Source organism: Suncus etruscus, chromosome 13 (genome assembly GCF_024139225.1).
Source record: "Suncus etruscus isolate mSunEtr1 chromosome 13, mSunEtr1.pri.cur, whole genome shotgun sequence".
Classification (NCBI taxonomy): Eukaryota; Metazoa; Chordata; class Mammalia; order Eulipotyphla; family Soricidae; genus Suncus; species Suncus etruscus.
The window spans coordinates 17105278-17131786 of record NC_064860.1 but is presented as its reverse complement, the minus strand read 5'-3'; the positions used below and the strand labels follow the sequence as shown (position 1 = coordinate 17131786).

At 52.8% G+C, this 26509-nt stretch overlaps 1 protein-coding gene across 1 annotated transcript; it reads right to left on the bottom strand.

Annotated features, from left to right (window-relative positions):
• Positions 1–5015: 5015 nt before the first annotated feature.
• Positions 5016–24698, bottom strand: SIAH2 (siah E3 ubiquitin protein ligase 2). The gene is made up of 2 exons (XM_049785356.1): positions 24228–24698; positions 5016–5854 (listed from the first exon to the last, which is right to left on the bottom strand). The coding sequence occupies exons 1-2, from the start codon at positions 24681–24683 to the stop codon at positions 5297–5299; spliced, it is 1014 nt and encodes a 337-aa protein (XP_049641313.1). The 5' UTR covers positions 24684–24698; the 3' UTR covers positions 5016–5296.
• Between the last annotated feature and the right edge of the window lie 1811 nt (positions 24699–26509).

The following is a 26509-nucleotide window of genomic DNA, read 5'->3' as shown; positions in this document are numbered from 1 at the left end:
TGACATGGAATGGGACATGACAAAAAGGGGTGAGTGGGAGTCCACTTTGACCTTTCCTGGGTCTTTTTTTTTTTTTTTGCAGAAACATATTTTAATATTATGGTAAATTTTTTTTCCTGGGTTTTTTTTTTTTTGGTTTTTGGGCCACACCCGGTGACGCTCAGGGGTCATTCCTGGCTTGGGGGACCATATGGGACGCCGGGGGATCGAACCGCGGTCCGTCCGAGGCTAGCGCAGGCAAGGCAGGCACCTTACCTTTAGCGCCACCGCCCGGCCCCTTTTCCTGGGTTTTGAGCTTTTGATTTTCCTTACTGCCTTACTGATAGTGACAGTAACATCAGCAGCAGGGAGGGCTCCTAGGGCAAGACCGGGCCTTGGGCTCTTCCCTCTGCAGTGTGCAGTGAGCCCTGAAAGTGGGTCTTATTGTCTCTCTGGCCAGCATAGATATGGAGGCTTAGTGATGGATACTGGGAGCTCACTCTGCTGGGCTGTGGGGATTGGAGGCTCTTCGGGCTCACCAGTTGGCAAATCACAGCAGAGAAGACCATCCCAGAGCACAGACACCCAGGTACTCTGTGAAGCTGAGCAAGTGCTTTATCTCTCTAAGCCTTACTCCCTCATCTCTGAGTGAGAATGATGGCCATTATGGGATGCAGGGAATTGTATGGGTTCAGGGCATAGTGGTGAACCACCAGTGACAGCTACTGCCTTCTGGATGGGCTTAGACTTGGCAGACTTTGAAAAGCCAAGGCAGAAACGTTCTTCCAAGCTCAGGGGCTCCTTAGTACACAAGTCATTTCCTGCCCAGCACCAGTGAAGCTGTGTGAATGCCATGGCCAGGGAATGTGTTTCCTGACAGGCACATAGAAGCATTATAGAGACTCCAGCAAAAAATATGCAAGAATACCAACACTAAAGTGTGACCCTGGTAAGTATAATAAGAGTGTAGATACCATAGCTGTAAATGTAAATGTAAATTTCTTTCTTTTTTCTTTTTTGTTTTTGGGCCACACCTGGTGATGCTCAGGGGTTACTCCTGGCTATGTGCTCAGAAATTGTTCCTGGCTTGGGGGACCATATGGGACACTGGGGGATCGAACTAAGGTCCCTCCTGGGTCAGCCACATGCAAGGCAAATGCCCTACCGCTGTACTATTGCTCTGGCCCCCAAATGTGTGATTTCTGGCAAACATGCAGACACCACAGCTGGGCATGTGTAGGAATTCCAATGATTGTGCAAGTACCATAGCCAGGTATGTGTGAGACCCCAGTGAGTATGCAAGCACCCCTCCTGGATGTGTGTGTGAGCTCTGGTGATTCCAACAAGAAGGGAAGGGGTTAAGTAAAGGGGTGGTTTTTTTTCCTGTGCTCATGAGATCTGGACTTTATAATGGGTTCATTGCAGAGAAATGAGTATGATAGGGAAAGTATACAGAGATTGGCCTTCTGATATAGACGGTGAGGAAATGTGGGGGCAAGCAGGTCCTCTAGCCTGCCCAGAGTAACACTGGGTCAGGGTTAGTATAGAGCAGCAGTGCTGATTCTGACACAGCACAAGGAGAAGGTTCTGGCTACTACCTTCATTCTGAGGTAAGCTTGAGGTTCTTGCTGAGTGGAGTCCAGAAGGCTTTGGAGTTATCAATGCTTGTCATTTGGCTTCTTTTTTTTTTTTTTGGTTTTTGGGTCAGACCTGGCAGCGCTCAGGGGTTACTCCTGTCTCTATGCTCAGAAATCGCTCCTGGCAGGCATGGGGGACCATATGGGATGCTGGGATTCGAACCACTGTCATTCTGCATGCAAGGCAAACGCCTTACCTCCATGCTATCTCTCCGACCCCTGGCTTTACTCTTTTTTTTTTTTTTTTTGGTCACACCCAGCAGTGCTCAGGGGTTATTCCTGGCTCCAGGCTCAGAAATTGCTCCTGGCAGGCACGGGGGACCATATGGGACACCGGGATTCGAACCGATGACCTCCTGCATGAAAGGCAAATGCCTTACCTCCATGCTATCTCTCCGGCCCCTTTTTTTTTGTTTTTTGGGCCACACCCGGCGGTGCTCAGGGGTTACTCCTGGCTGTCTGCTCAGAAATAGCTCCTGGCAGGCACGGGGGACCATATGGGACACCGGGATTCGAACCAACCACCTTAGTCAGGGATCGGCTGCTTGCAAGACAAACACCACTGTGCTATCGCTCCGGGCCCTGGCTTTACTCTTAATTCCGGCAGTGAGGACCCCAATCTCAGTTGGGGAGCATGCAAGGCATTAATGCACAACCTCAAGACTGAGGACCAAGCATCTCAGGCCCCACCTACTTCCTCATGGAATCTTCAGACCATGATCAGCTCCTCCTCTCAGACAGGGCCAAAACCCCCATCTCAAGGTTGACGGTTGACTCTTTAAAGAGACATAAACGCAAAGTCACACACCATGGTTTCTGTCCTTGGCCAGTTTCAGGGTTTTCTCCCCAGGCATTTGTTTGAGAGCTTCTTCTAGAATGGCCCGGGCATCTTAAAACAGGCTGGAGCTGTTGTCTTGTCTCATCAGCCAGATTTTCGTCAGATTAGAAAATTGAATTAAGACAACAAAGAAAAAGAAATCCGTTTTAAAATGTGGTACCAAGGGCACATGTAACGAGTTTTGACACTCCCTGCTGTTCTCAATTGCATTTGTAACTGTGAAAAGACACTTAAGTGGACTGGATCTTTCCTGTCCTTTCCACTTCCTCTTCAGTTACAAACCTTGGGGCTTTTGGGGCTAGGTTTCTGGAAGAAGGTACTTAGTTTCAAAAGTCGAAGAGTGAGAATGAAATTTATAGATTTCCCAGGTCTTACACGTGCAAGAGCTAACTCACTCTGGGGTGTGAAATCTCCTAAATTTTGTTACCTCATTCATCATAAAAGCACATCTGAGCCAAAAGCCAAATCTCTCTGAGCCCAGCTGTGTGCAGCCTAAAATCTGTGCTGCCCTCTGTGCCGATGCCTGCTGGCCTGTCTTGCATCTGGAAATCTTGATCCCACCACAGCCCTCTTCTCAGTGGCTTCACTCTGTAAAGCCTGTTGGTCACAGTTCTGACCTTTTGCCTCGTGGCCCCCATGGAGGGGAAGCTCCGGCAGGAAGGGTGTGGATGAGTGAGATTGGTTTATGCTCAGAATGTGTATGTGTGTGCCCATCTGGACCAATACTAACCCGTTGTGCTAGCCTATCCCTACCCCACACTGTTCTCCACACCAGCCCTCATATGTAACTTTGCCATAGCAGCTACGGGTCCACTCACTGAATATGCAGTCATATGGTCTTTGGCTTGAGGACCAGGTCCTTTTTAAAGAGATAGTACAGAGGAAAGGATGTTTTGCCTTGTATGCAGCTGACCCAGGTTCAATCTCCGGCATCCCATATGGTTCCCCGAGCACACTGCCAGGTGTAATTCTTTTTTTTTTTTGTTTTGTTTTTGGGCCACACCCAGTGACGCTCAGGGGTTACTCCTGGCTATGCGCTCAGAAGTCGCTCCTGGCTTTGGGGGACCATATGGGACACCGGGGGATCGAACCGCGGTCCGTCCTAGGCTAGCGCTGGCAAGGCAGACACCTTGCCTTTAGCGCCACCGCCCGGCCCCCAGGTGTAATTCTTGAGTGCAGAGGCAAGTATGAGCCTCGAACACTGCCAGGTGTGGCCCCTCATTGCCCCCAAATCAAACCTTTATTTGCAGAATTGACCGTGGCTTACATGGTATGTCTGGCTCAAACCCCACTGTAAACCACTACTGATTTGTGAATTTAATACCTCCATGTGTGTTTGTGTAACTGAAGTGACATTGTCCTGATTGGCTGTGAGTCTGTTCTGTAACATATTTTGGGTTTAGCCTTATACCTTTGATTGTCTCCCTCCCTCCCAGTGCCATCTCTCTACTCAGATACCCTCACCCCCACCTCTCTACCCTACTTCCTTTTTTCTGGTAACTTGCAGATTTCTCACGGTGTTTGAGTTCTATTGGGGTGCTGGGCAAGTCCTATTATTTTTTTTTTTTTTTGGTTTTTGGGTCACACCCGGCAGCGCTCAGGGGTTACTCCTGGCTCCACGCTCAGAAATTGCTCCTGGTAGGCTTGGGGGACCATATGGGATGCCAGGATTTGAACCAATGACCTTCTGCATGAGAGGCAAAAGCCTTACCTCCATGTTCTCTCTCCACCCCCTGGGTAAGTCCCCTTTAATTTTCTGAGGTGAGTCTAGTAATAGGAGGATTGAACCCGGGTCACGCAGGAGGTGTGGCCTCACATGTGTGTGTGTGTGTGTGTGTGTGTGTGTGTGTGTGTGTGTAACTGAGCTTAGGCACCAGGTGTGCAGTGAATGTGGATTCTTACACTTAAGAGACAGATGTGCTCATGCATTTTTGGAAAATATTTATTAAAAAACTAGAGTGAATGTGGCAAAATTCAACTCCCACTGCACCCCCCAACCCCCTCAACAGAAACCATGAAGTATTGAGCCTGGGGAACTGCCAGCTGGTCTCAAGGGACGAATAGAAATGGCCCATGTGCCAGACCTTTTGCTGGTGAGCACAAGAACTGAGAACCCCAGAGTACCCTGGCATGGCCAACACCCTGACCTTCTGCACTTCCCTCTAGGTACAGAGGGGCCCTCTTAGGAGTGTGTTCTGGAGCCTAATTTGAGTTTTATTTCTAGAACAGGCACTGGGGGAGAGGGCTTCTGTGCAGAGGACAATCTAGTAGCCAGAATGCCAGCAGGGGCCGAGCTAAAAGCCTCATAGCTGTCTGGGCCCTTGCCCACCCCACCACCCAGTGAGTTTGGCCTTCATGCTCCAAAAGTCCCGTGTGCAACTCTCAGGCTCCCAGCTCTGCCTGTGCAAGACGAGCCTCCCACCCCCAAGAAGGCCTGCCCCCATTTCTGAGTCGTGCAGTATATACGCAAAACCCCTTCTTTTAAATGGTTTCCAAGCTCCCCAGAAAGTACCAGCAGGGAGCTGTGGGCCATTGGTGGACCATTGGTGGGCCATTGCTTGCCCCACCAAGAGGCCCCCTGGGTAGGTGGGCAAGGCAGGTGGTGGGCAGGCGCCTCCCATTCTGAACACGTTGATCACAGGCACCCCCCGTGGCCCTCGGGAAAGAAACACAAATCTAGCGACCCAGGGAGATGCCTAAACCTATGCTAGCCCCATCCAACGTCGCTGAAGGGGCTTCGCTGGGCTGAGGGCAATGCGGATCTGGGTCGCTGGGTGGGAGGCCAGGTGCAAGGGTTCTGGGCTGTGAAGTTGGAAGAAAAAAGTCTCCAGAAAAACCCGAGTCATGGGCAGCAGGTGGAAATGGTCACATTGATGCCCAGGTTGCCATTGTCCGCAAAGAGGTGGGCGATGGCCGTGTCGAAGACCAGGCAGTCGCTGTTGAGAATGGCGGCGGCCACGCCATCATGGATGGAGCGCGGTGTGGCCTCCCATGTCAGTCTCCGCCGGTTGCCGTTGAGCTCCAGGCGGTAGGCGAAGTTCTCGGCCTGCTTGCGAGTACCGATGAGCAGCACGATGGCGAAGAACTGCTGGTGGCCCTCGTACTTCTCTTGCTTCTCTAGCACCAGCATGAAGTGGTGGCCAAAGCACGACTGCATCATCACCCAGTCCACAGCGCCCGGCAGGTTGATGTCCGTGGCCAGGAAGACGATGTCCTCTCCCTGCAGGGTGGTGATGCTTTTGTGCGCGTGCATGAGATGCGACATCACCGCCTCCAGGGAGCCCTGCCACTTGCAAGAGGCACCGGGGCAGGGACAGGCATAGGGCCGGTACTCGCAGACGTCTTCGTGCTCTGGCTTCTCCGTGTGGTGCAGTGTGAGGGAACAACCCGTGGTGGCGTACTGCAGGGGCGAAAGGAAGAAGGGAAGTTACGGTGAAGTCCTGCTCCGCTTCTGCTGTTCAGGGGGTGCTGGGATGGAGCCTTTCCCCTACCACCCCTCCCTGAAGTCCAGTTCCCGAGGCGGCGTCTGATTTCATGGGCTCCAGACACCTGAGATTTGGGACTGAAGAAACCAGAGCTGGGAGATAGCTCAGGGGCTGGAGTACAGGCAGGAGCCGGCTTCTGATCCCACCCCCTAACTCTCCAAGGGAAGCCCCCAGCCCATTGGGTACAGCCCTCATTCCCCACACATCTCTGCACCCTTCATCTCTGTTGGCTGCACAGCTAAGGCCAAGCAGAGCTGTGCAGCTTTCTGGACCTCAGCCCTGACACTGGACACCCGTGAGAACTCGCTATCCCGACTTTAAACCGCTCCACATTGGAGGAGTCTGGCCTGCGGAAACTGGGGCATCTCCCCCCAGTTTCGTGTTGCTCGGGACCCGGTTGTCAGTGCAAAGCTGCCTTGTGCCCTGTGGGAGAAGGCGTTGGTTTCTGGCTCCCATCTGTCAGAGGGTGGAGAGCCCTGCCTGGCTAGAAATAGTCACCCACCTTCTGAGCCTTTCAGCCCTTTTCCTCCGCATTCCCCTCTGCATGCACTTCTAGTGGGAGAGGGAACCCCACCCTCACCAGCATGCCAGGCACGCCAGGGAGGCAGCTCCAAGTTGGCGGCCACACAGACAATTAGGTCCAAGTCAAAACCTAGAAAAGAGAGCTAGGGACTTCCGGGGTTTGGGGGGAGAACGGGAAGTTGGCTTTAGACTTTCTCCTGGGACTCACAGTGGCAGGTTTTTTAGGGTCTCCTCTTGGATTCCCAGACTCCTGCTGAGAGGGAGAGACAGCAGCAGGCCTGGTTGGACCATTTTTTCCTGAGAGCCAAACAAAGGCCAGCAGAGCGGAGGGGCCGCCCTCTGTGCCAGCTCCAGGGAATAGCTTAGAAACACAGTGACAATGAGGACTCTTAGGGGACCTGGTCTCCCCAGATTTAGAAACACAGGAGGAGCTTCAGTGCCTGCCTGAAGTGCGTCCCAGTGGAATCGACAGAGATGTGTCATTGCTAGTTACGTGGCCCAGAGGACTTGCTTATTTGTTCATCTTGCTCCCTTGTTTTGGGGCCACGTTCTGAGGGAAGGGCTTCCTCTCCTCTCTGCTATTGCATAGGTCACTCCTGGGCCAGGCACAGGGGACCCGTGGGGCCAGGAATGGAATTGGGCCTCCTGAGCCTGCAAAGCGATTTTCTGGCCTGTTGAGCATCTTTGCCTTCCACCCCCATTGTCACCTTTGTAAACTGTGGGATCAGTTAAAAACAACAACAACAACAACAGGGCCTGGAGAGATAGTACATCGGCGTTTGCCTTGCAAGCAGCCGATCCAGGACCAAAGGTGGTTGGTTGGAATCCTGGTGTCCCATATGGCCCCCCATGCCTGCCAGGAGCTATTTCTGAGAGATGGCCAGGAGTAACCCCTGAGCACCGCCGGGCGTGGTCCAAAACCCAAAAAAAACCCAAACAAACCAAAAACAACAACAACAACAGGGGTGTCAACATGCCCTCAGAAGCAGCAGGCTTATATATCCAGATCCACTTTCTATTCCAAGCTTTGAGACCCATAAGGACAAATCCTTCCTAATGCCCCTCAGATCTGGGGTGTGGCTAAGAGTACTGACATTCTTCTGTGAGTGACCATCAGGCATAGCCACCCCCAGTTTACACATGATGGAAACAGCAAGAATTAGCCCAGAGCCTGGCACCAGCTGTACTGAGACAAGGCCTCAATATTTGGACCTGAAGATATTTCAAAATAGGTGCTTACCACAATCTGGTGCACCCCACCCACAGAAATAATCCTTGGAATGAGATGGACTTTGGCAAAGAGCTGAGAAAAATAACGCCTTTCCCAGAGCCTGGGTTCCAAAGCACTCAGATTACAGAGCTGCAGTGCACAACAGATGTTTGTCCCCTAGCCGGCACCTTTGGGCAACCCCTGTCCCCCCCATACCCGTCCCCCTGCAATGCACAATCCAGGCATTCACTATCTGGGTTGCCTCTGGGGTCACCTGAATGGTGATGGGGCACCTCCCTACAGGCATAGGGGACTCTGCAGGGCAACCAGTGTGGCCTAGCCCTGGAACCAGGAGGCCCAGGAGGGGTTTTGGGAAATGGCCGGTGGCTTGCTCAGCTTTTTTAAAACCAGCTGAACTTGAAGGCCAGGCTATTACTTGTGGCTGCAGTGATGGGAAGGGTGCGTCTTCATGCTCAGAGAGGCCAGAGTGTAAGATCGAAGCCCAGTGGAGCCCACAGCTCTAGCTGGCCCTTCATCTGACTCTTGGCTATTCTCTGCACCTGGAAGGACCAGTGTTCTCCAGCCCTCAGGGGGTGTTTCTGACTCCTGTGGGGTTTGGGATGCTGCCTTGGGGGACCCAAGTGAGGGAGGTGCTACGGGTGAATGCCCAAGATTGTGTGAGGATCTTGGCACACCCCTGCACACCAGCAGAAAACCTCACCTGCTTGCATTGACTCCTCACAGCTCGGGCTGGCTTTTCCCCAGAAATCCCTGAGATTAACCCAGAGGTTAACCCATGACTCTGCATCCAGAACACCCCCATACATGCAAAGTACAGATGACAGAGCTAGATCGGCGGAGCTCAAGGTGCGAGGGGCAGGGTGAGGAGAAAGTCAGGAGGGGGTGCATCTGGGCATGGGAAAACAGGTTCCTCACCTATTCTGTTTTGGGGATGTCTCTATGGTGACTGCTGACATTTGGGGGCCACCCCAACTGTCACCGGGGGATGCTCTGGGACAAGCCTGACGGGTTGGGTGCTTTGCCTGCAGTGCAAGGCACCTCTAGGTATCTTCTCCCCTATGATCTCTCTACCCATGTTGCTGCTAACACTTAAGGGCAGGTGGCTTGGGAGGGTACCCCTGGTTCTACAGTTACATGTCACCTGGTGGGGACAGTAACCATGGGTGAGAGTTGCTGAGTGGCCAGGACTGCAGAAAGCTGGTTGGGAGGAGTAGGAACCCTGCCCAATGGTGCTGTAGTGCCCATCCCCTGTACCCCAGAACAGAAGGTGTGCACCTCTTCCCCGACAGAGGAGACTCACGGCCACCAGTGGGAGCCCCACACCTTCTCTACTTCGCACACATGATGATCGATGATCTACTGAATCAACACACTGAGCTGCAGCAGCTTAATTTACATCTGCCTGAATCTCCTCCTCCATTCCCCCTAAAACCAAACACACCCCAGGGCCACAGAGAATGGAAACAGGCTCCATTGACACTGCTCCCAGGTTTACACAGTAAAACATCAGAAGTACCTCTCTGAGCCACGAGCGGAACCACCCCATGCCCCCCCCTCATAGCTCTCCCCACGCAGATTGGGGGGCAGTACCCATGTCTTACTGCTCTCTCTGCCTGGGGTTGGTGCCGTTGTGGCATGTGAGCTGGTCGGCAGGGCAGTGTGTGTGCAGCCGGGGCTCCAAAGCAGTTTTCTCCAGTGGGAAATGGGTCTGAATCAGCGTCCCTGGGGGTGGTGGGCACAGGGAACAGAGCGGCAGGAGAAGCAGAGATGTAGAAACCCCGTTTCTGCTTTCTCTTCTAGGGGTCACCATTGTTTTTAACCCATGTAGGAAGCAGCAGAGGCTGCCAATTCTCTTCCTGGGCAGAGTGTGGGAAGGGTTCCCCCACTTCTAGCATGGAGACCCCCCCCCCGATGCTCCTCGTTCTCCTCCCCACACACCCTGAGATCCATCTGCCCATAACACCACTCAATGTGGACACCTGCTCTGTACCTGCCACAAGCGGTCATGTCACAGTTGTTTCCAGAAGGACGAGGGGCAGCAGCCACCAAGAGCTGGCGCAGATCAGGGGTCCAGGGGTTGGTTTAGAACAAGCCCTTTCCCCTGTTTCATCCACTAGGAGCCCATCAATTCAAAGACAATGTGCAAATGCTAGCTAAGAACAGAGGCGGCACCCGGAGCTCCCTGCAGAGGCACAGAGGCGTGGACCCGCGGGACCACGAAGAAGAAACCAGCCAGCCCCCACCTCTCTCTCCCTCCTAGGAAACAAATGTGTTCGCGGAGTATTAGCTGGTACCCCAAAATACCCCAACGTGGGATCCAGGCTTTGCTGCTGCTGATTAAACACTGATGAACTGAATCCAAGATGTGACCCTGTTTTGCAAATGAAAAAGCAAAGGGCTTTTCTTTCCATTGCCAAGCCAATGAACTGTAAACGATCTGGGTGTAGAACGGTGTAGAACAGCTGAAGGCCAAGGTTGATCTTTTCCTTTCCCGGGGCGGAGGGGATCAAGGCTGCTTGCTACCCAAGGCTATTGTTGGGTGGGGTGGGGGGGGCATGCGCAGTGGCTGGATGCCAGGATCAACGCAAGTCAGATTTCCTGATTTAGGCAACAAAACATTTCCTATAGGAAAATGGCCTTGTTTATAGAAGAAACAGGCACATGGGAGCAGAGCTGACTGCGGTAAGCAGCTTAAAAAAAGGGATGTTGGAATGAGCACAGACGACCAAGCAGAAGGAGCCACAATGAGCCAAAAGCAGCCGAAAGTAGCTGCTGAGGTCCAGTGAGGTCCAGTGGCAAAAAATGCAGGTGTCCCCCTTCACAGCTCAGGATCCTCACAAGCTGGATCCTGGTGCTGCCTGTAATCACATGTGGCTCTGGTGATCTGCCATCTGGACTCCCTGGCATAGCAGCTAAATTGACAGCCCACGATAAATTCAAGCAGGCATGTAAAAACCCCTCTCCATGGCCTCAGATATGACAGTAATGAAGAGAAGGCAGAAGGAAGGAAAGGAAAGGAAAACTACTGGTGAATAGACCAACAGTTGCAACTAACTGCCCAGGACTTTGAAAACATGTAAAGACAAAATGGCTTGGGGGGCCAAAAAGGGGGCTCAAGGGTTAAGGCACTTGCTTTGCAGTAGTTGAGATTGATTCATTATCACCACCATCTCTGGTTCCTCAGCAGTGCCAAACACTCCAGAAAAAAAATGCACCCCCCCAAAAATAAAAATATCCAGGAACTGAGGAGTCACTACTGGACAGAAATTCTTTATGCAAGGCTTCTTGAATGAGGAAAGTTTTACTGTAAGAATTTTTCTTTGATTATTTTTTTTAAGAAATTACATCTCATAGGGGCTGGAGATACAATGTCTAGGACACTTACCTTGTGCTTAGAAGAGTGGGTTAAATCCCCAGCACCCCATATGGTCCCCACAAATGGAGTAATTAATTCCTGAGCGCAGAGCCAGTATTAATCCCTGAGCATTGCTGGATGTGGCCCCAAGACTAAACAAAACACCAAAAATACACCTTTGACTACTTATTTACAGGTAAATGCAGCGACTTAATACTTTGGAGGCTTACTGAGACCCATTTTAGGGAACTAGTAAACTGTCTCCATAAAGATGTCGTGGTCATAACCCACACTTGTCTGGCCCCAGAGAAGACAAAGCCTGCTCTCTGGTTCATGGACCATCCAAAATGGGTATCGCCAGGTATGTGGGCCTGGATACCCTCTCCAGACCTCCAGAAATGAAGCACATCCCCATCCTCTTGCCTTAGTGCCAAAACCCTTCCAGTAGTTCTGAGGTGAACTCAGAAATTGGGTCAGAGCTGTGAAAATTCCCCCCAAGGATGGATTACCTCTGCAGAATTTATTTTGTATGAGGAGCCGGAGCAATAGTACAGCAAGGAGGGTGTTTACCTTGCACAGCTGACCAGGGTTTGATCCCTGGCAACCCATATGGTCTCAGGAGCCCTGCCATGAATGATCTTGGAGCTCAGAATCAGGAGTAAGCCTTGAGTACCACCAGGTGTGGCCCCCCAAAAAACAACAAAACAAAAAATAAGAACTGATTCTGTGTGATCCAAAGATGCTAGACTATAGAGGTGTCCTCTTAGAATGCTCCTTGGGTTTGCTCAGGTGAGAGGCCCAGTCGGGAGGCAGACACGGAACCAGAAAAATCACTCTTGGCCGCTCTTCCCAAAGGTGTAACTCCAGCCATGTGGGCCAGCTCCTAAGTGATTGATAGTGTCTCTGTCACCCTTGTGCCACTTAAGTGACCCAGGCTGTTTGTCAGTGAATTCATGAGCTGCTTCATTCTTGTGCCTTGATTCATCACTTGCTTCCTGCCCACATGGTATTTGTAAGCAAATAAATATCAGCCTTGCCTGTTCTGTAGTGTGGGGATTTTATTTTAAAATCTCGCAGGGGGTGGGGGCGGAGTGGTGGCGAAAGTGGTAGGGCATCTGCCTTGCATGCATTAACCTAGGTGTCCCATTTGGGCCCCCAATCCAGGAGCGATTTCTGAGCGCAGAGCCAGGAGTAACCTCCAAATGTCACCGGGTATGACCAAAAGGAAAAAAAAAATCACACAGGGGTGGGAGGGAAAGGCATGCACAGTTGGTCTGAGCACTGAGCTCTCTGTCCAGGCTGGCAGTGTACTGGAAATGTCCCACAAATCCCCCAAATACTGCTGGGCAGGTCCCCCTCACTCTCTATAAACAAAAGTTCTTACTGGATGGTGGGGTGGCAGGAAATGGCCTAGTGACTAAAAGGCTTATGTCATGAGTTTGACCACATGGGTTTGACCATAGCGCCCACATGAGCCTGCACAGTCCTGGCAGCGGCTCTGAGATCCCGTTGTCAGTCTCCGGCCACATGTCAGTCAGGTTTGTGGGATCCTAATGAGGGCAGGTGTGAGCACCACAGCTGGAGCATGTTCGCTCTGGCACCATGGCAACAGCTGTGGGAAAGGAAAGAGATTGAGTCTCACTGTGGATTTCAGGATGAAAAATAATTCACTTGGGCCAGGAAAAATCTAAATATATTTCAGTAGTTCTTGAGTGTTTCTTTCTGACTTTAGGCACTTGAGGTTTGTTCTACGAGTTCTAATGAAGGTATCTGAGGGTTGAATGAGCAAAGTAGTTGTGATTGGAACCCAGGCCTGCCTGGCATGTCCCTGAATGAAACTGGCTATCATTAAGCAGGTCTGTCCCACTGTCCCTCCTCCTTCCCGGAACTATATCTGGCAGCAGGCACATTCTGACGGGCACCCCAGGAGTAGGACCCACCAAGGACCCAGCTTGGTTCCCAGACCCAGCCATGTACAGCCAGAGCCCATTTGAGCAAAGTCTCACCCAACTCTCTCCTGCTTCCACAGTGCTGCAGGGAGCAATTCCACCACTAGGATGCTCTGGAGGTGGGCCATGCAAGGCTGGGGCTGTAGGGAGGACAGAAGTAATGGGTAGGAACTTGCTTGTGGAAGAGTCGGGAAAGGAAGCAAACAGACCTGCAAGAGCAGAACTTTCTCCCCTCAGGGGATGTGGTGGGAAAAGGTGACTTGTGTCACCTGCTCCTAGTCATCCATGCTCTGACATCTCACCTTGAAGATAACACACATTCCCTTTGGGCCATGTGGGCCATGACCCAGTTTCCTTGGGCGTGTCTAGCACTCAGAGTCCTTTCGGAGGAGTGCTAGAATTAAAAGCCTTATCATGTCCTATACCTATGTCCCACCTCCACTTTTAGGGTTCCCCCATTTTTTTTTTTGCCACACCCAGAGGTGCTCAGGACTCACTCCTGGCTTTGTGCTCAGAAATTGTCCCTTGCAGGTTCAGGGACCATGTGGGATGCCGGGAATCAAATCCTGGTCCGTCCTGGGTCAGCAATGTGGAAGGCCCTACCGCTGTGCTATCGCTCCGGCTCTCCCCCACTTTTTTTTTTTGTTTGTTTTTTGGGCCATACCTGGTAGCACTCGGGGATTATTCCTGGCTTTGTACTCGGAAATTGTTCCTGGCAGGCACAGGGACGATAAGGGATACTGAGGATTGAACCTGGATTGGCTGTGTGCAAGGCAAATATGTTACCCACTGTGTTATTGCTCCGGCCCATTTTCTTTCTTTTTTTGGGGGGGGGGTGATTTGGGCCACACCCAGCAGCACTCAGGGGTTACTCCTGGCTCTATGCTCAGAAATCGCCCCTGGCAGGCACAGGGGACTATATGGGATGCCGGGATTTGAACCACCGTCCTTCAGCATGAAAGGCAAAGACCTAACCTCCATGCTATCTCTCCAGCCCCACTCTGGCCCACTTTCTTCTTCTATGCCCCTATACCACTGAAAAATCACCAGTGGACCCCTTACAACTTTGCAACCCACGGGACACAGCCATCTGAATTCTTTTTTCCCCAAAGCAACTAAATTCTCCCCAAGATGTCAGTGGTGAGAATTTAGCAGGTGAAAATCTGAGACACCCAGTTCATCTCTGGCCCTAGATGAGCTTTGCACATGCCCTTTCCAAAGTATTTATTCCTCAGAAATCCAAATTAGTGCATGATTGAATGAATCTGCAAACCTACAACTATTTTTTCACTGATGTGGATGGAACCCAGGGCAGCAATATATGCAGCGTGAACTGCTCAGATATAGATTTAACCAGGCATCCAGTGACTCACCCTTGTAAAGGTGGAGTCCACCAATCCAACAGCCATGGACCTGAAGGGGGCCCCTGAACACAGCAGGGGTGGTAAGTGAGAAGCAGGTGGTCATGAAACAGCTGCCCTTTGTGATTACCAGTGCCAGGCTCAAGTTCCTACTCCACACTCAAAGGCCATCTCTTGGCATGGATCTATTCGGGGTTGGGTACTAACCTTCAGGGTCTTCTGTAATCAGCTGTAAGGCAGGCCTGAGACAGGATGCCTTGTTCAGACAGGGTGGCTATGTTTGGGTTTGGGGTTGGTTCTGTCCTGTTGGTTTGGGAGGGCTCATTCATAGATGCAGGGGAAAGGCAGGCAGAATGAAACTGAGAAAGCAGTGGCATGACAGAATAGCCAGAGGCTGTTATCAGGGGAAGTGAGTGGCAGAGGATTTTGTGGGTGGGTGGTGCAGGGGAGAAAGGGACCTGGGTCACATGCTCCCACATACATGAACATATATGTGCACACATGGGCATGAGGGCTTAACTAGCAAGGGCTGCTTATTTCTACTTGCCCCAAGTCCCAGCCTCCCATTCCACCCCAAGAACTTCTAAAGGGAAGAATTGGATCCTTTTGTGTTAGTATTACGAGAGAGCATCACTTGTCTTATAATCACAGTAAGAAAATGGGACTTAAATGGCCCAAGCAGAAGTGAACTCTACCAGCTCTGATACCCTTTAGAGAATGACACCATGTCACTTGACACGACTGGAAGATGGCGGGTGGGTCGGTAAGAAAAGTCCCTGCCAGGGTCACAGGGAAGACAGACTTCTCCAGCCTGTTACTATGTGGTTTTGGTTTGGGGCCATGCCAATTGTGGCTCAGGGCTTACTCTCAGCTCTGTGCTCCTGGCAAGACTTGGGGAACTATCGGAGATGCCTGATATTAAAACAAAGCTCGGCCCTATGCAAGGCAAGTGCTGTACTATTGCGCTGGACACTACTGTTTGATTTTGGAAAAATTATATGGACACAGAGATGAGCTTATAAGGACATGCACAAGAAGACCATTTGTAGACATTTCTAAATGAGGGGGAATATTTTAATGTTTTTTTTTGGGGGGGGGCACACCTGGTGTTGCTCAGGGGTTACTCCTGGCTGTCTGCTCAGAAATAGCTCCTGGCAGGCACGGGGGACCATATGTGACACCGGGATTTGAACCAACCACCTTTGGTCCTGGATCGGCTGCTTGCAAGGCAAACGCTGCTGTGCTATCTCTCCGGGCCCAATGTTTTATATTTAGAAGTAATAGGTTCTTTTTGGTGGGTGTAGATTTGGGCCACATCTGGTGGTGGTGCTGCTCAGAGGTTACTCCTGCAGTGCTTGGGGTATGAAATATGGTGCTGGGCTGCCAAGACAAGCCCTTTAATACCTGTGTGACATCTTCAACCCCTCACTTTAAAACTATATTCTGTAACTTGTAAGAAAAAAGTACACGCATGAGAAAAGGGCTGCTTAAACAGCTAGTTTTGGAAGCAATAAAAAACAGAGAGCCAGGTCAGAGAGCAGTGCCAGGAGAATTTCCCGAGTGCCTTTGGGGTATGGTCCAAACCCCTTTACTCCCTTCAATAGAAAAGAACCTGAAAGTCTCTTCCCTAGGGCAGGTGCAGAGCTGCCTTTCTCCCTGAAAACTGCAGTGATGGGGAGAGGCCAGCGAGAGAACTTCTTGTTTTTGTTTTTGTTTTGGGTCACACCCGGCAGTTCTCAGGGGTTACTCCTGGCTCCATGCTCAGAAATCTCCCCTGGCAGGCACGGGGGACCATATGGGATGCCGAGATTTGAACCAATGACCTTCTGCATGGAAGGCAAACGCCTTACCTCCATGCTATTTCTCCGGCCCCGCAAGAGAACTTCTTAAAGAGGAGACCTCCACTATGCTTTCCTATTTCAGGGGCTACCTGCAGCCTGGGGGGAAGTATCTATCTCTTGCAGCCCACATTCATTGGGGTTCCTCTGGTCCAGGGCCCTCAGAGACTCTCCTCCTGATGCCATCATCACCTCTTCTAGCTACAACCCCACCCCAGGAAGCCTGGGAAGCCCAGGAAGCCAGAACCAAGAATTCCTAGAAGGGGGATGGAGCAGGAGCTTGGAGCAGAGGCTTAGTCAGAATCTGCTCCCCAAGTGTGAGAGAGGGAGCATTGGGAGGAGAAGTAGCCCTGTGCCAATCTCAAATAGGGCCAGACCCTGGGTGTCCCCTACCTTGCTTGTATCTGTGGTCAAAAATCAGGTAGAAGGGTAGCCATTTATTTCAGACCCTATCTAGTCTGAAAAGTCCCCAAACTTATCTAGCCCCCCTTTTCAGAAGTCAAGTGACTCGGCATACTTCCTGGGAATCTCTCTTCTGTAGGTGAACCAGGGAGATGGCCTCTCTGATCATTTCAGTCATCCTGGGGGGCAGGACACAATATTGGGGTGATGCCACCACTTAGAAAGAATGGAGTACGTCAAATCTCTACCCAGCCAGAAAGAACTATGCCATTTTAGGGGGACCTGAGGAGGGAGTGCTACCGGGCCAGTGAGGCTGTTGGTGGGATCTGTTTCAGGCACATGCTGTATATGCATCCTGACCAGCCTGATCTCCTGGCTTTGCTTCTTCAGTTTAGTCAGAAACTCCAGGAGAAAGATGGGGGCTCTGGCACGGGGATAAAAGGGGGCTCTGGTGCCATTCCACAGAGACCCTCAGTTTGGAACGAGATGGAGCAGAAAGAGGGATATGGTGGAGAGAGCACATTTGCAAATTTTTGTTGTTGTTGTTGTTTTTGGGTCACACCTGGCGGTGCTCAGGGGTTACTCCTGGCTACACGCTCAGAAATTGCTCCTGGCAGGCTCGGAGGACCATATGGGATGCCAGGATTCGAACCATCGACCTTCTGCAGGCAAGGCAAACGCCTTACCTCCATGCTATCTCTCTGGCCCCAACCACATTAGCAAATGTGTATGAACTAGGGGCCATGGGGGATGTGAGAGGGAGCTGCCACTGTTGAGGCTTTGTGGGAACATGTTGACTGTCTAAAGCACCTTGATGTCTTCCTGTGCTTGGGTCCTTCATATAGCCTCCAAAGGGCTCTCAGAGGTAGGACAAGTAGACCTGGTCAGTCTTGTCTTTTTGGGTCCTTTTCTGATCTGCTCCATTCTGGCTATGACAGAGTCCAATGGAAGGAAGAGGGGTTGACCAGCTGCATGCTGAAGAGGGAGAGAAAATTTGGTCTGTTTGTCTAATCAGCATCAAGCTTCAGTGCTGGCTTCAGCCTCCCATTGCTGCTTTTCTGAGTGCCACACTCAAAGGCTATGCCCACCGTCCATCCTGTCGGCTGAAGCCTGTTCTGTCCCAATACCCACTAGGAGCACCCACAACTGGACACTAACCTGTGACCTTCACCTTAAGCCAGTAGTGGGGCCATAGGGATCATGTCCATGGTGCAGGACCTGGCCTTAAGGGTTTGGGATTTGTCTATTCTTTTGCTGTTGTTGCTGAGATCATGGCTGGAGGGGTGGGGAATCCCACACATATCTGGTGGTGGTACTTACTGGGGACTGTGGAGTGCAGACAATCAACCCTGGGACTCCTCAGGATCACCCGCGGGAGTGACACTCCCTGTGATTCTGGATGCAGTGCTTGCCTGGTCATGGTGAAGCTCACTTGTGTTTCCTGATGTCACACACTTGAGTTGAGGTGCCCATACCTAACTGTGAGGTGCAGGTGTCTCAGACATGTGGGGACCAGGGATCAACCAATCATGGGCCTTAGACTTGTAGGACAAGCACAAACTGCTGGGTTCCCCTTGAGGCCTTTTAGGGATGAAGCAGAGACCTTTAAAAGGGTCACCTGTGACACAGCAGCCATCCTAATATTTCCTTTCCATACAGCCCATCAGAAGTCTCCTCCTCTTTTACACTTGTGACTGTTATCTGTGTGTGAGTGAGGAGGTGACCCTGCTGAAGACTCAAGGGTGCCCAGAGCTACTCTGAGCCACTGTCAGCTGGCCATGCTGGAAAGTTCAAGGATGCTGTGTAACTCAGGTTTTGTGGTGCTCTTGGATCACTAGGGCCAACCCAGGACCCAATCACAATGTTCAGAGAACCAAGTAGTGCTGGGGACCACACGGGGGCCAGTTATGTGTCTGCTAAAGGTCTTAATTCTTGTGCTATCTTCATTCTTTTTTTTTTTTTTTTCTTTTTTGGTTACACCCAGCAGTGCTCAGGGGTTACTCCTGGCTCTATGCTCAGAAATCGCTCCTGGCAGGCTCGGGGGACCATATGGGATGCCGGGATTCGAAGCACCATCCTTCTGCATGCAAGACAAATTGCCATATACCTCCATGCTATCTCTCCAGCCCCGCTGCTTTAATTTTTGTGCTGCTCCAGCCTCTCTCTTGCATTTTTGATTTTGTATCTTGGGCCACACCTAGTGGTCCTCAGCAATCACTCTTCACAGAACCGTGAAAAGCTGAGTACGGAATTTGGGGCACTGGGAGTGCATACGCTCAACCCTTTGAGCCAAGTCCCTGGCCCCTCCCCTCTGCTGTACTTCTGACCAGATCACAGAGAGTTCCAAAGCCAGCTGGGCTTTCCATCTAAGGGGCGACACAGGCTCAGGCAAGTCACTACTAGCCCAAGATATTCTGGGTTAGTATGAAAATGCAGTTAACTGCTGCCTTGTGCTCTTTCGTGGGGCAGTCCATTAGATTCTGAAATTTGAGGGCCAATACTCTACCCTGGGACTAGAAAGATAGTATAGTAGGTAGGACACTTGCATGGAGCTAACCTGGGTTCCAACCCCAGCATCCCAGATGGAACCCTGTATGCCACTAGGCTGAGAGTATAGATAGGAGGAACCTCTGAGCACTGCCAGGTATGGCCTCCAAAATAAAAAATAAAAACACTAGGCCCTGGAAGAATCCTTCACTTGGGCCTTCTCTGAGTGAGAGATACTTTGGGACAAGGGTCATCTGCAGTGGCCAGATTTATGAGCTATAAAATTTTTCCATCAGGACTTCATAAGGTTCCAGAGTTCACCAGACTGAGAGCTCAGTGCAAGCTTTCCTGAGCCCCAGGCCAGAGGTTGGCCCTCTGGGAGCTGTGCTTTGCCCTGTTGACATGGTCAGCCAGGCCACAAATACTGGCCCTACGTTTGAGATGGGCTGGAGTTCACATAATGAAGTTCATATAACAGAGTCTCGGTTTCTGGCTTTTCTTGATGACACCACAGGCTTCACATGGCTACAACTACTCCCGGATGTCCTTGTAGGCCACAGAGGCTCCTAGATCTTGAGGCCACCTGTAATGTGCCTGTGCCCAGGAGAGACCTGCAGCTGTATTATCTGACCTTGCATCTTATATCATGCCCCTCAAGGGTGCAGCCAACATAGACTGCAGAAGGCTTGTCTGAAGCTTCGAGTTCAGCCACTACTCAGAGAAATTTGCTGCTAGAGAGGTTAAGTGTGACACAGGAAAAATGAACGGGACAGAAACATAGGATTTGCATCCTGGCTCCATTCCCCGAACCATATATACATCCTCTGAGTCTCTCCAGGAGGACTCCCTATACACAGAGCCAGAAATCATTCTTGAGTACCACTGGAGGTAGCCCCAAATCTGACCCCTCCAAAAAAAAAAAGGCAGAAGAAATAGGAGATTTGAGCAAGTGGGCTAGATACAGGGGGACCTGCCCCCCTCTGCCATCTGTCCTGATGGGAGAAGGAAATGCACACTGGTAGAAAGTAGGAAGTACAGTTGGATGACAAGCTTCAATGCTGATGCCCATGTACAGCTAAGGTATGAGAAATGGGAACAGAATGCACAGTAAAGGCCAGAACATGGACTAAAAACACCCTATGTAGATAAAGTAGCTGCTCAGATGTGGAACCTTCTGGAAGAGGGGACCCTCTGATGAAGGGTACTTCTCACTGCCATGAAATGTTCACAGACCTCTGTCAGGATGCTACATGGTCACAGAATCATTTTGGGACACAATGAGGATATAAACAGGAGGGGAACCTGCCCTACTGGCCTCTCTTCCAGTTTTCCTGTCCCACCTGCCAAACCAGGAAGACTCCCACTAGTGGCTTTCAGTGGGGCTTTATGAGGAGTTTTCCCATCAGAGGACTTGAGCCGGGCTCATCCTGCCAGATGGTTTTGTTGCTGCAGTCCACCTGGAGTTCTGAGTTCTGACTCAGAGCCTTCGGCAAGCAGGTTTGCAGACTGGCCTTCTCTATGCCACTGTGACAAGTCACTTCACCTGGACAGACCCTAAGTTCCTCATTGACAACGAAGGGTGGGAGACAACTGATACACACACAACACCCCTCCAGTGGCTGGCATGCTACACGCTCCACAAAGCCTCTCTTCTTCTCAGGGAAGGCCAAAGAATGATCCCCAGAGTGGCAGTTTCTTGAGCACACAGTGGCAGCACCAGGCCCCACACCTCTGAATCTCTCTCTCTCTCTCTCTCTCTCTCTCTCTCTCCCCTCTCTCTCTCTCTCTCCTCTCTCTCTCTCTCTCTCTCTCTCTCTCTCTCTCTCTCTCCTCTCTCTCTCTCTCCTCTCTCTCTCTCTCTCTCCTCCCTCTCTCTCTCTCTCTCTCTCTCTCTCTCTCTCTCTCTCTCTCTCTCTCTCTCATGAGTCAGCCCAGGAGACACAGAGGAACTGTGACCAGGTTATGCCCAGGTATGATTGCCAGCTATGACCTGCTCAGCTGAAGTTTGCCACAGGCCTCACTGTGCCGTAATGCCCTCATCCTCTCTAGTTACTTGGCATAGTTTCAGGTTTGGTTTACCCAAACTCATGGGTTGAGTTGCCCTCTCTGTAGCTTGGACGCTGATCGACCAAAGTTTAGGTATGCCTGCTCCTGTTTTTAAAATATCTCGGGCCCGGAGAGATAGCACAGCGGCGTTTGCCTTGCAAGCAGCCGATCCAGGACCAGAGGTGGTTGGTTCGAATCCCGGTGACCCATATGGTCCCCCGTGCCTGCCAGGAGCTATTTCTGAGCAGCCAGCCAGGAGTAACCCCTGAGCACCACCGGGTGTGGCCCAAAAACAAAAAAAAAAAAAAAAAGAAAAAAAAATCTCATATATGTGACATGCAGCAAGAGGACCAGGGTACCTCCCAGATCACTGGGACTCTCCAGGCTAGTTTTACCTCAGCTGGTCAAAGGCATAGCTTTTTCCCACTGTACTATGGGAGACTAGAGACCTGGGAAGTCACTGCAGGCACTCAAGGCTGCTGAAACCCAGGATAATTCTGCGAGGAAGACCTCACAGCAAGGCATGTATGAGGAAAGAACAGAAGTGCAACAGGATGCACTTTGCCCTGCTCAGGAACCCTACATGAGCTCACTGTCCCATTTCATGTTGTATGGAAGCAGGGTCTCACAGGCAGGCTCTGAAAACAAGTGATGGGTTGGAGCACAGGTTTTACATGTGTGAGGCTCCCAGCAACAAGAGATTCTCAGGCATCCATTAGCCACTCTTCTATAAACCATCACCAAGCTTTCACTGCTTTCCTGACCCTAATAAAAAGTGGCAAACCTTTTGTCTACTTTTTATGGGCCACAGGCCTTGGGGCCAGGTGGAGAGCAGTAAGGCTGTAAGACGCTTGGAAGCATATTAAGGTCGACTGAAAACCCACAGCCCAAATACAGAATCAGACCCTTATTTGACTATGCTATTTTAAACCTGTTGGTGACTGGGCACTGAGACTAAATTAAGTCACTCATTTCACTGACTGGGCCCCCCCCGCCCCCCAGTTTCATTTCTCCAGCGAATTTCTTTTTTTCTTTCATTTAATTTAAAAGCACTTGCCCTACAAAAATAAGGAGCACTAAGGAGAAATGTGAGACAATGTGAATGCTGAGGTGGGACTGGGACTTTTCTGCAAACAGCAGCAAAAAGCAAGTAGATAGAAGCTTTCAAACACTGTCATCAGTCAGTTTGAGCATAAACACTGAACTCAACGGCGTGAACTTACACTCAAGACAGGAGTATGTCTGAGGGATGGGGGGGGGGATGGACAGATGAGGGGGACTGAGCACCAAAGGAATACTCTGCAGTCATTAAGAACTTGGTGAGGCAGGACAGATGAGAAAAATAGCTGTGAAACTAAGGATTGAAGACAGCAAGACCTAGATGCCATTTTTGGGAGAAAAACTGAAGTGTGTGTGTGTGTGTGTGTGTGTGTGTGTGTGTGTGTGTGTGTGTGTGTGTACTAAAAACTTCCCAACACCCTGTCTTCTGTTCTATATACAACTGCTAGAGTTTATTTATACAGAGTTGAGAAAATCGATCAAGATAGTCGCAGAGATTCCTGGTGGTGGGAAAAAGGGGGTGGAAGGGGCCCTGTCTGTCCATCTTTCTCTTAACTTTCTTTTTTTTGGGGGGGGCACACCCATTTGATGATCAGGGGTTACTCCTGGCTAAGCACTCAGAAATTGCCCCTGGCTTGGGGGGACCATATGGGACGCCAGGGAATCGAACCGCGGTCCTTCCTTGGCTAGCGCTTGCAAGGCAGACACCTTACCTCTAGCGCCACCTCACCAGCCCCTCTCTTAACTTCCTTATGGTTTGCACTCTGGGTAGGAACATTGTTAACTTTATTTTCTTTTTGGTTTTGGGTCATACTTGTGCTCAGGGGACTTTATGGGGTGCTGGCATCAAACTGGAGTCTGCCACATGCAAGGACCCACTGTATAATACTTTTTACAGTAGTACCCACTGTGTTATTTTTCTAGCCCCAATAGTTTTAAAAACATTTTTATTCTGGGGTTGTGCCTCACCAGGGATGAGGGGGACCACATAGTGCCTGGAGTCAAAACTGGTGGCTCCCCATGGATTCTAGCACAGGTTCCAACTGTTTGAGCCACTGCTGTCTTGAGCCTCCCCACTTCCCAACTCTAAACAACACAGAATAAAGTGAGATTAAGAAGGTGACAGAGATGACCCACTCTGCACCACTAAGGGAAGCCAATTCCCCAGCGCTGGGAAGGAGCTTCCAGGTGAGGGCCAGGCATGACTTTTGTGTGTGTGTGTGTGTTGGTGGAGCTTCCAGGTGAGGGTCAGGCATGGCTTTCGTGTATGTGTGTGTGTGTGTGTGTGTGTGTGTTGGTGGAACTTCCAGGTGAGGACCAGGTGTGGCTTTTGTGTGTGTGTGTATGTGTATGTGTGTGTGTTGGTGGAACTTCCAGGTGAGGACCAGGTGTGGCTTTTGTGTGTGTGTGTGTGTGTGTATGTGTGTGTGTGTATATATATATATGTATGTGTGTGTGTGTGTTGGTGGAGCTTCCAGGTGAGGACAAGGTGTGGCTTTCGTGTGTGTGTGTGTGTGTGTGTGTGTGTGTGTGTGTCTGTGTTGGTGGAACTTCCAGATGAGGACCAGGTGTGGCTTTCCTGTGTGTGTGTGTGTGTGTGTGTGTGTGTGTGTGTGTTGGCTGGTTCTCCTCACCACTGAAGGCAAAACAGGCTGTTAGTCAGTCGGCCTTTTTATAGCTGCGTTCCCGGGAGTCCCCACGTGTCAGGGGTGCGCAGCATCCAGCTCCCCTCACCGTGATCTATGCGATGCCCGTTGCCAAGAGCGGGGCGGGCGCGCGTTCAGCCTTCCGGTGGTGCCCTCCCTCCTTGACTGGGACTTGTCCAAGTTAACTTGTGCCCAGCCCGTCCTGCGCACAGGTCCAGCTCCAGCCAGGCACGGGCACCAGGGCCGAAGGGGCTCGCTGGGAGACAGACACTCCAGTGGGCGCAGGGGCCGGGGCGGAGGGGTGCCTTTGCTTGAGGACTCCTGAATGGCATTCGGGGGTGCCCTGGGAGCAAGAGGCAGGCGGGCAAGCGGCAGAGGGGGCGCGGGCTTACCTTGCAGGGGAAGAGCACGGCGGAGGCCACCTTCTCCATCGCCAGGTTCCTGATGCTGGGCGTCAGGGCGCCCCTGCACGTCGGGCAGCAGCTCAGCTTCTGGCGGCATGGGTTGCACACCAGGTGCCCGGCCTGGCACTGCAGGATCGGGGGCAGCACATAGTCGAAGCACACGGGGCACTCGAAGAGCGAGGTCAGCTCGTGGTGCTGCGGGGACGCCGAGGGGCCGGGCCCGCCGCCTCCGCCGCCCCCGGCCCCGCCGCCGCCCGGGCCCGAGATCACCCCCGCCGCCGCCGCCGCCGCCGCGGCGGGCACCGCGGCCGAGCCGGCGCCCGCGCCCGAGATGGTGGCGGCGGCCGGGGGCGCAGCCGGGCACGGGGCGCTGCTGTGCTGGGGCGGCGGCGGCTTGCTGCAGGGCTTGCTAGCGCCGGGGCCGGCGGAGGACGGGCGGCTCATCGCGCTCCGCCGCGCCCACCATGGACGAGCGGGCGCCTGCCAGCCGGCCGCGGGGCCGCCGGGGGCCACGCCACGGCGCCCGGCGCGGGACCCGGCGGGCGGGCGCTCACGGCCACGGCTACGGGCGCGGCCGGCGCGCGCCTCGGGCCGGCTCCAAGCCCCGGGCTCTCCGCTGCCCGCTCCCGCCCGCCGGCGTGGCGTGGCGCGGCGTGGCGCGTCCGCACCGTGCGAGCGATCGAGCGAGCGATCGAGCGATCGGGCGAACGATCGGAGCCCGGCCTCGGAGCGGCGCGCCGGCAGCTGACGCAAGCCCCGGGGGCGCGCGCGGACGTGACGTGACGTCGGGACACGTGTGCGGCCGCCCAGGCGCGCGGGGACGGGCACAGCCACCGCCACCGCCGCCGCCAGGCCGGGGTTCCGTCCGGCTCCGGAGACGGTCTAGTCCCGGGCCCGCCTCCCGCCTCCCGCCCGCCCGTGCCCAGTGGGGCTTTCCGGGTCCGACGATGCTGGGCGGGGTCCAAGATGTAGCCACGCCCACCACCCAACCGATCGATCCAATCAGAAGGGCCGCCCTTCTGATTAACATTAACCCGCCCCTCGGCCACGCCCACCTCCAGGTCCAATGAGAAGTGCCGCTCTGGGAGGGGCGGGGCCTGACGATTAGCCCGCCTCGAGGCCACCCCATCCATCACCCGATCAAACCAGATTGTGCAGCTTTCGGAAAGGCGGGGCCTGGTGATTGGCTCGCCCCTAGGCCACGCCCACCTCCAAGTCCAATCAGAAGCGCCGCCAGGGAGGGGCGTGGTCTGGTGGTTAGTCCGCCCCTGGCCACGCCTCCTATTACCTGGTCCAACCAGAAGTGCCGCTTTGGGAGGGGCGGAGCCTGGTGATTAGCCCGCCGTAGGTCACGCCCACCGCCCGGTCCAACCAGAAGTGCCGCTCGAAAAGGAGCGGGGATTGATGAGTAGCCCGCCCCCAGGCCCCGCCCACCACCACCCGGCCCAATCAGCCAATCAGAAAACCCTCTCTGGAAGGGGCGGAGCCTAATGCTTATTCCGCCCACTACCATACCTAGGGCGGGTCCTGTGATAGGCCCACCCCTCGGCCACGCCCATCACCCCCGCTCAAACCAGAAGTGCCGCTTAGGGAGGGGCGTGTCCTGGTGATCAGCCCGCCCCTCGGCCACGCCCCCGAGCCCGGGTGCCAACCAGAAGGACGGACAGCTTCAGCCGGGGTGGAGCGGGAGGCGAGCGCCCCCGGATCCGTCGGAAAAATGCAGAGGTGTCTCTTTTGCAGGTTGAGTCACCCGCCAACGCGGGGAAGCGTGGGCCCGCCACGCCACGTGGGCCCTGCATCTGGAATGTGGGGTCTGCACCCCAGGGAGCCCTGGCCGGGTAGGATGCCGAGGTGCCGTCTGCAGGGGTTAGGACGCAGGATTGGAGTGGTCTCCTGGGTCTTGCACCCTAGGCTGGGGTGCAGCAGGCCTGAAAGTTCCTAAGGCTACGGAATCCTCTCCCCTGAAACCCAGTGGGTGCTCAGGCAACGTGTAGTGTTAGTCCTCTTGTAGATCCCTCCAGAATTAAGGGGTGTAGGAAGCCTGGAGAGGGGATGCCTAGCCAGTCATTTGGAAGGTATTTTAATAGGGGAACCCCCCAGTTTAAGTTGCTTTCTAGAGGCTGAGTGATGAAGGAACTTGCCTATGTGCCACGAACCTCAGTTTCCCCCAGCACCCCATGGTCCCTGAGCTCTATTGGAGGTATCCCCCAGCACCTCATGGTTCGCAGCAACACTGGGAGGGTCCCCCAGCAAAGTCTTCAGTGGAATGC

What these genes read in the sequence shown, in the direction of transcription:
- SIAH2 (XM_049785356.1), bottom strand. Translation starts at nt 24,683, where the DNA reads ATGAGCCGCCCGTCCTCCGCCGGCCCCGGCGCTAGCAAGCCCTGCAGC. An exon ending in CCGTGCTCTTCCCCTGCAAG is followed by an intron (nt 5,855 to 24,227) that starts GTAAGCCCGCGC and finishes TCGCCCCTGCAG; the next exon opens with TACGCCACCACGGGTTGTTC.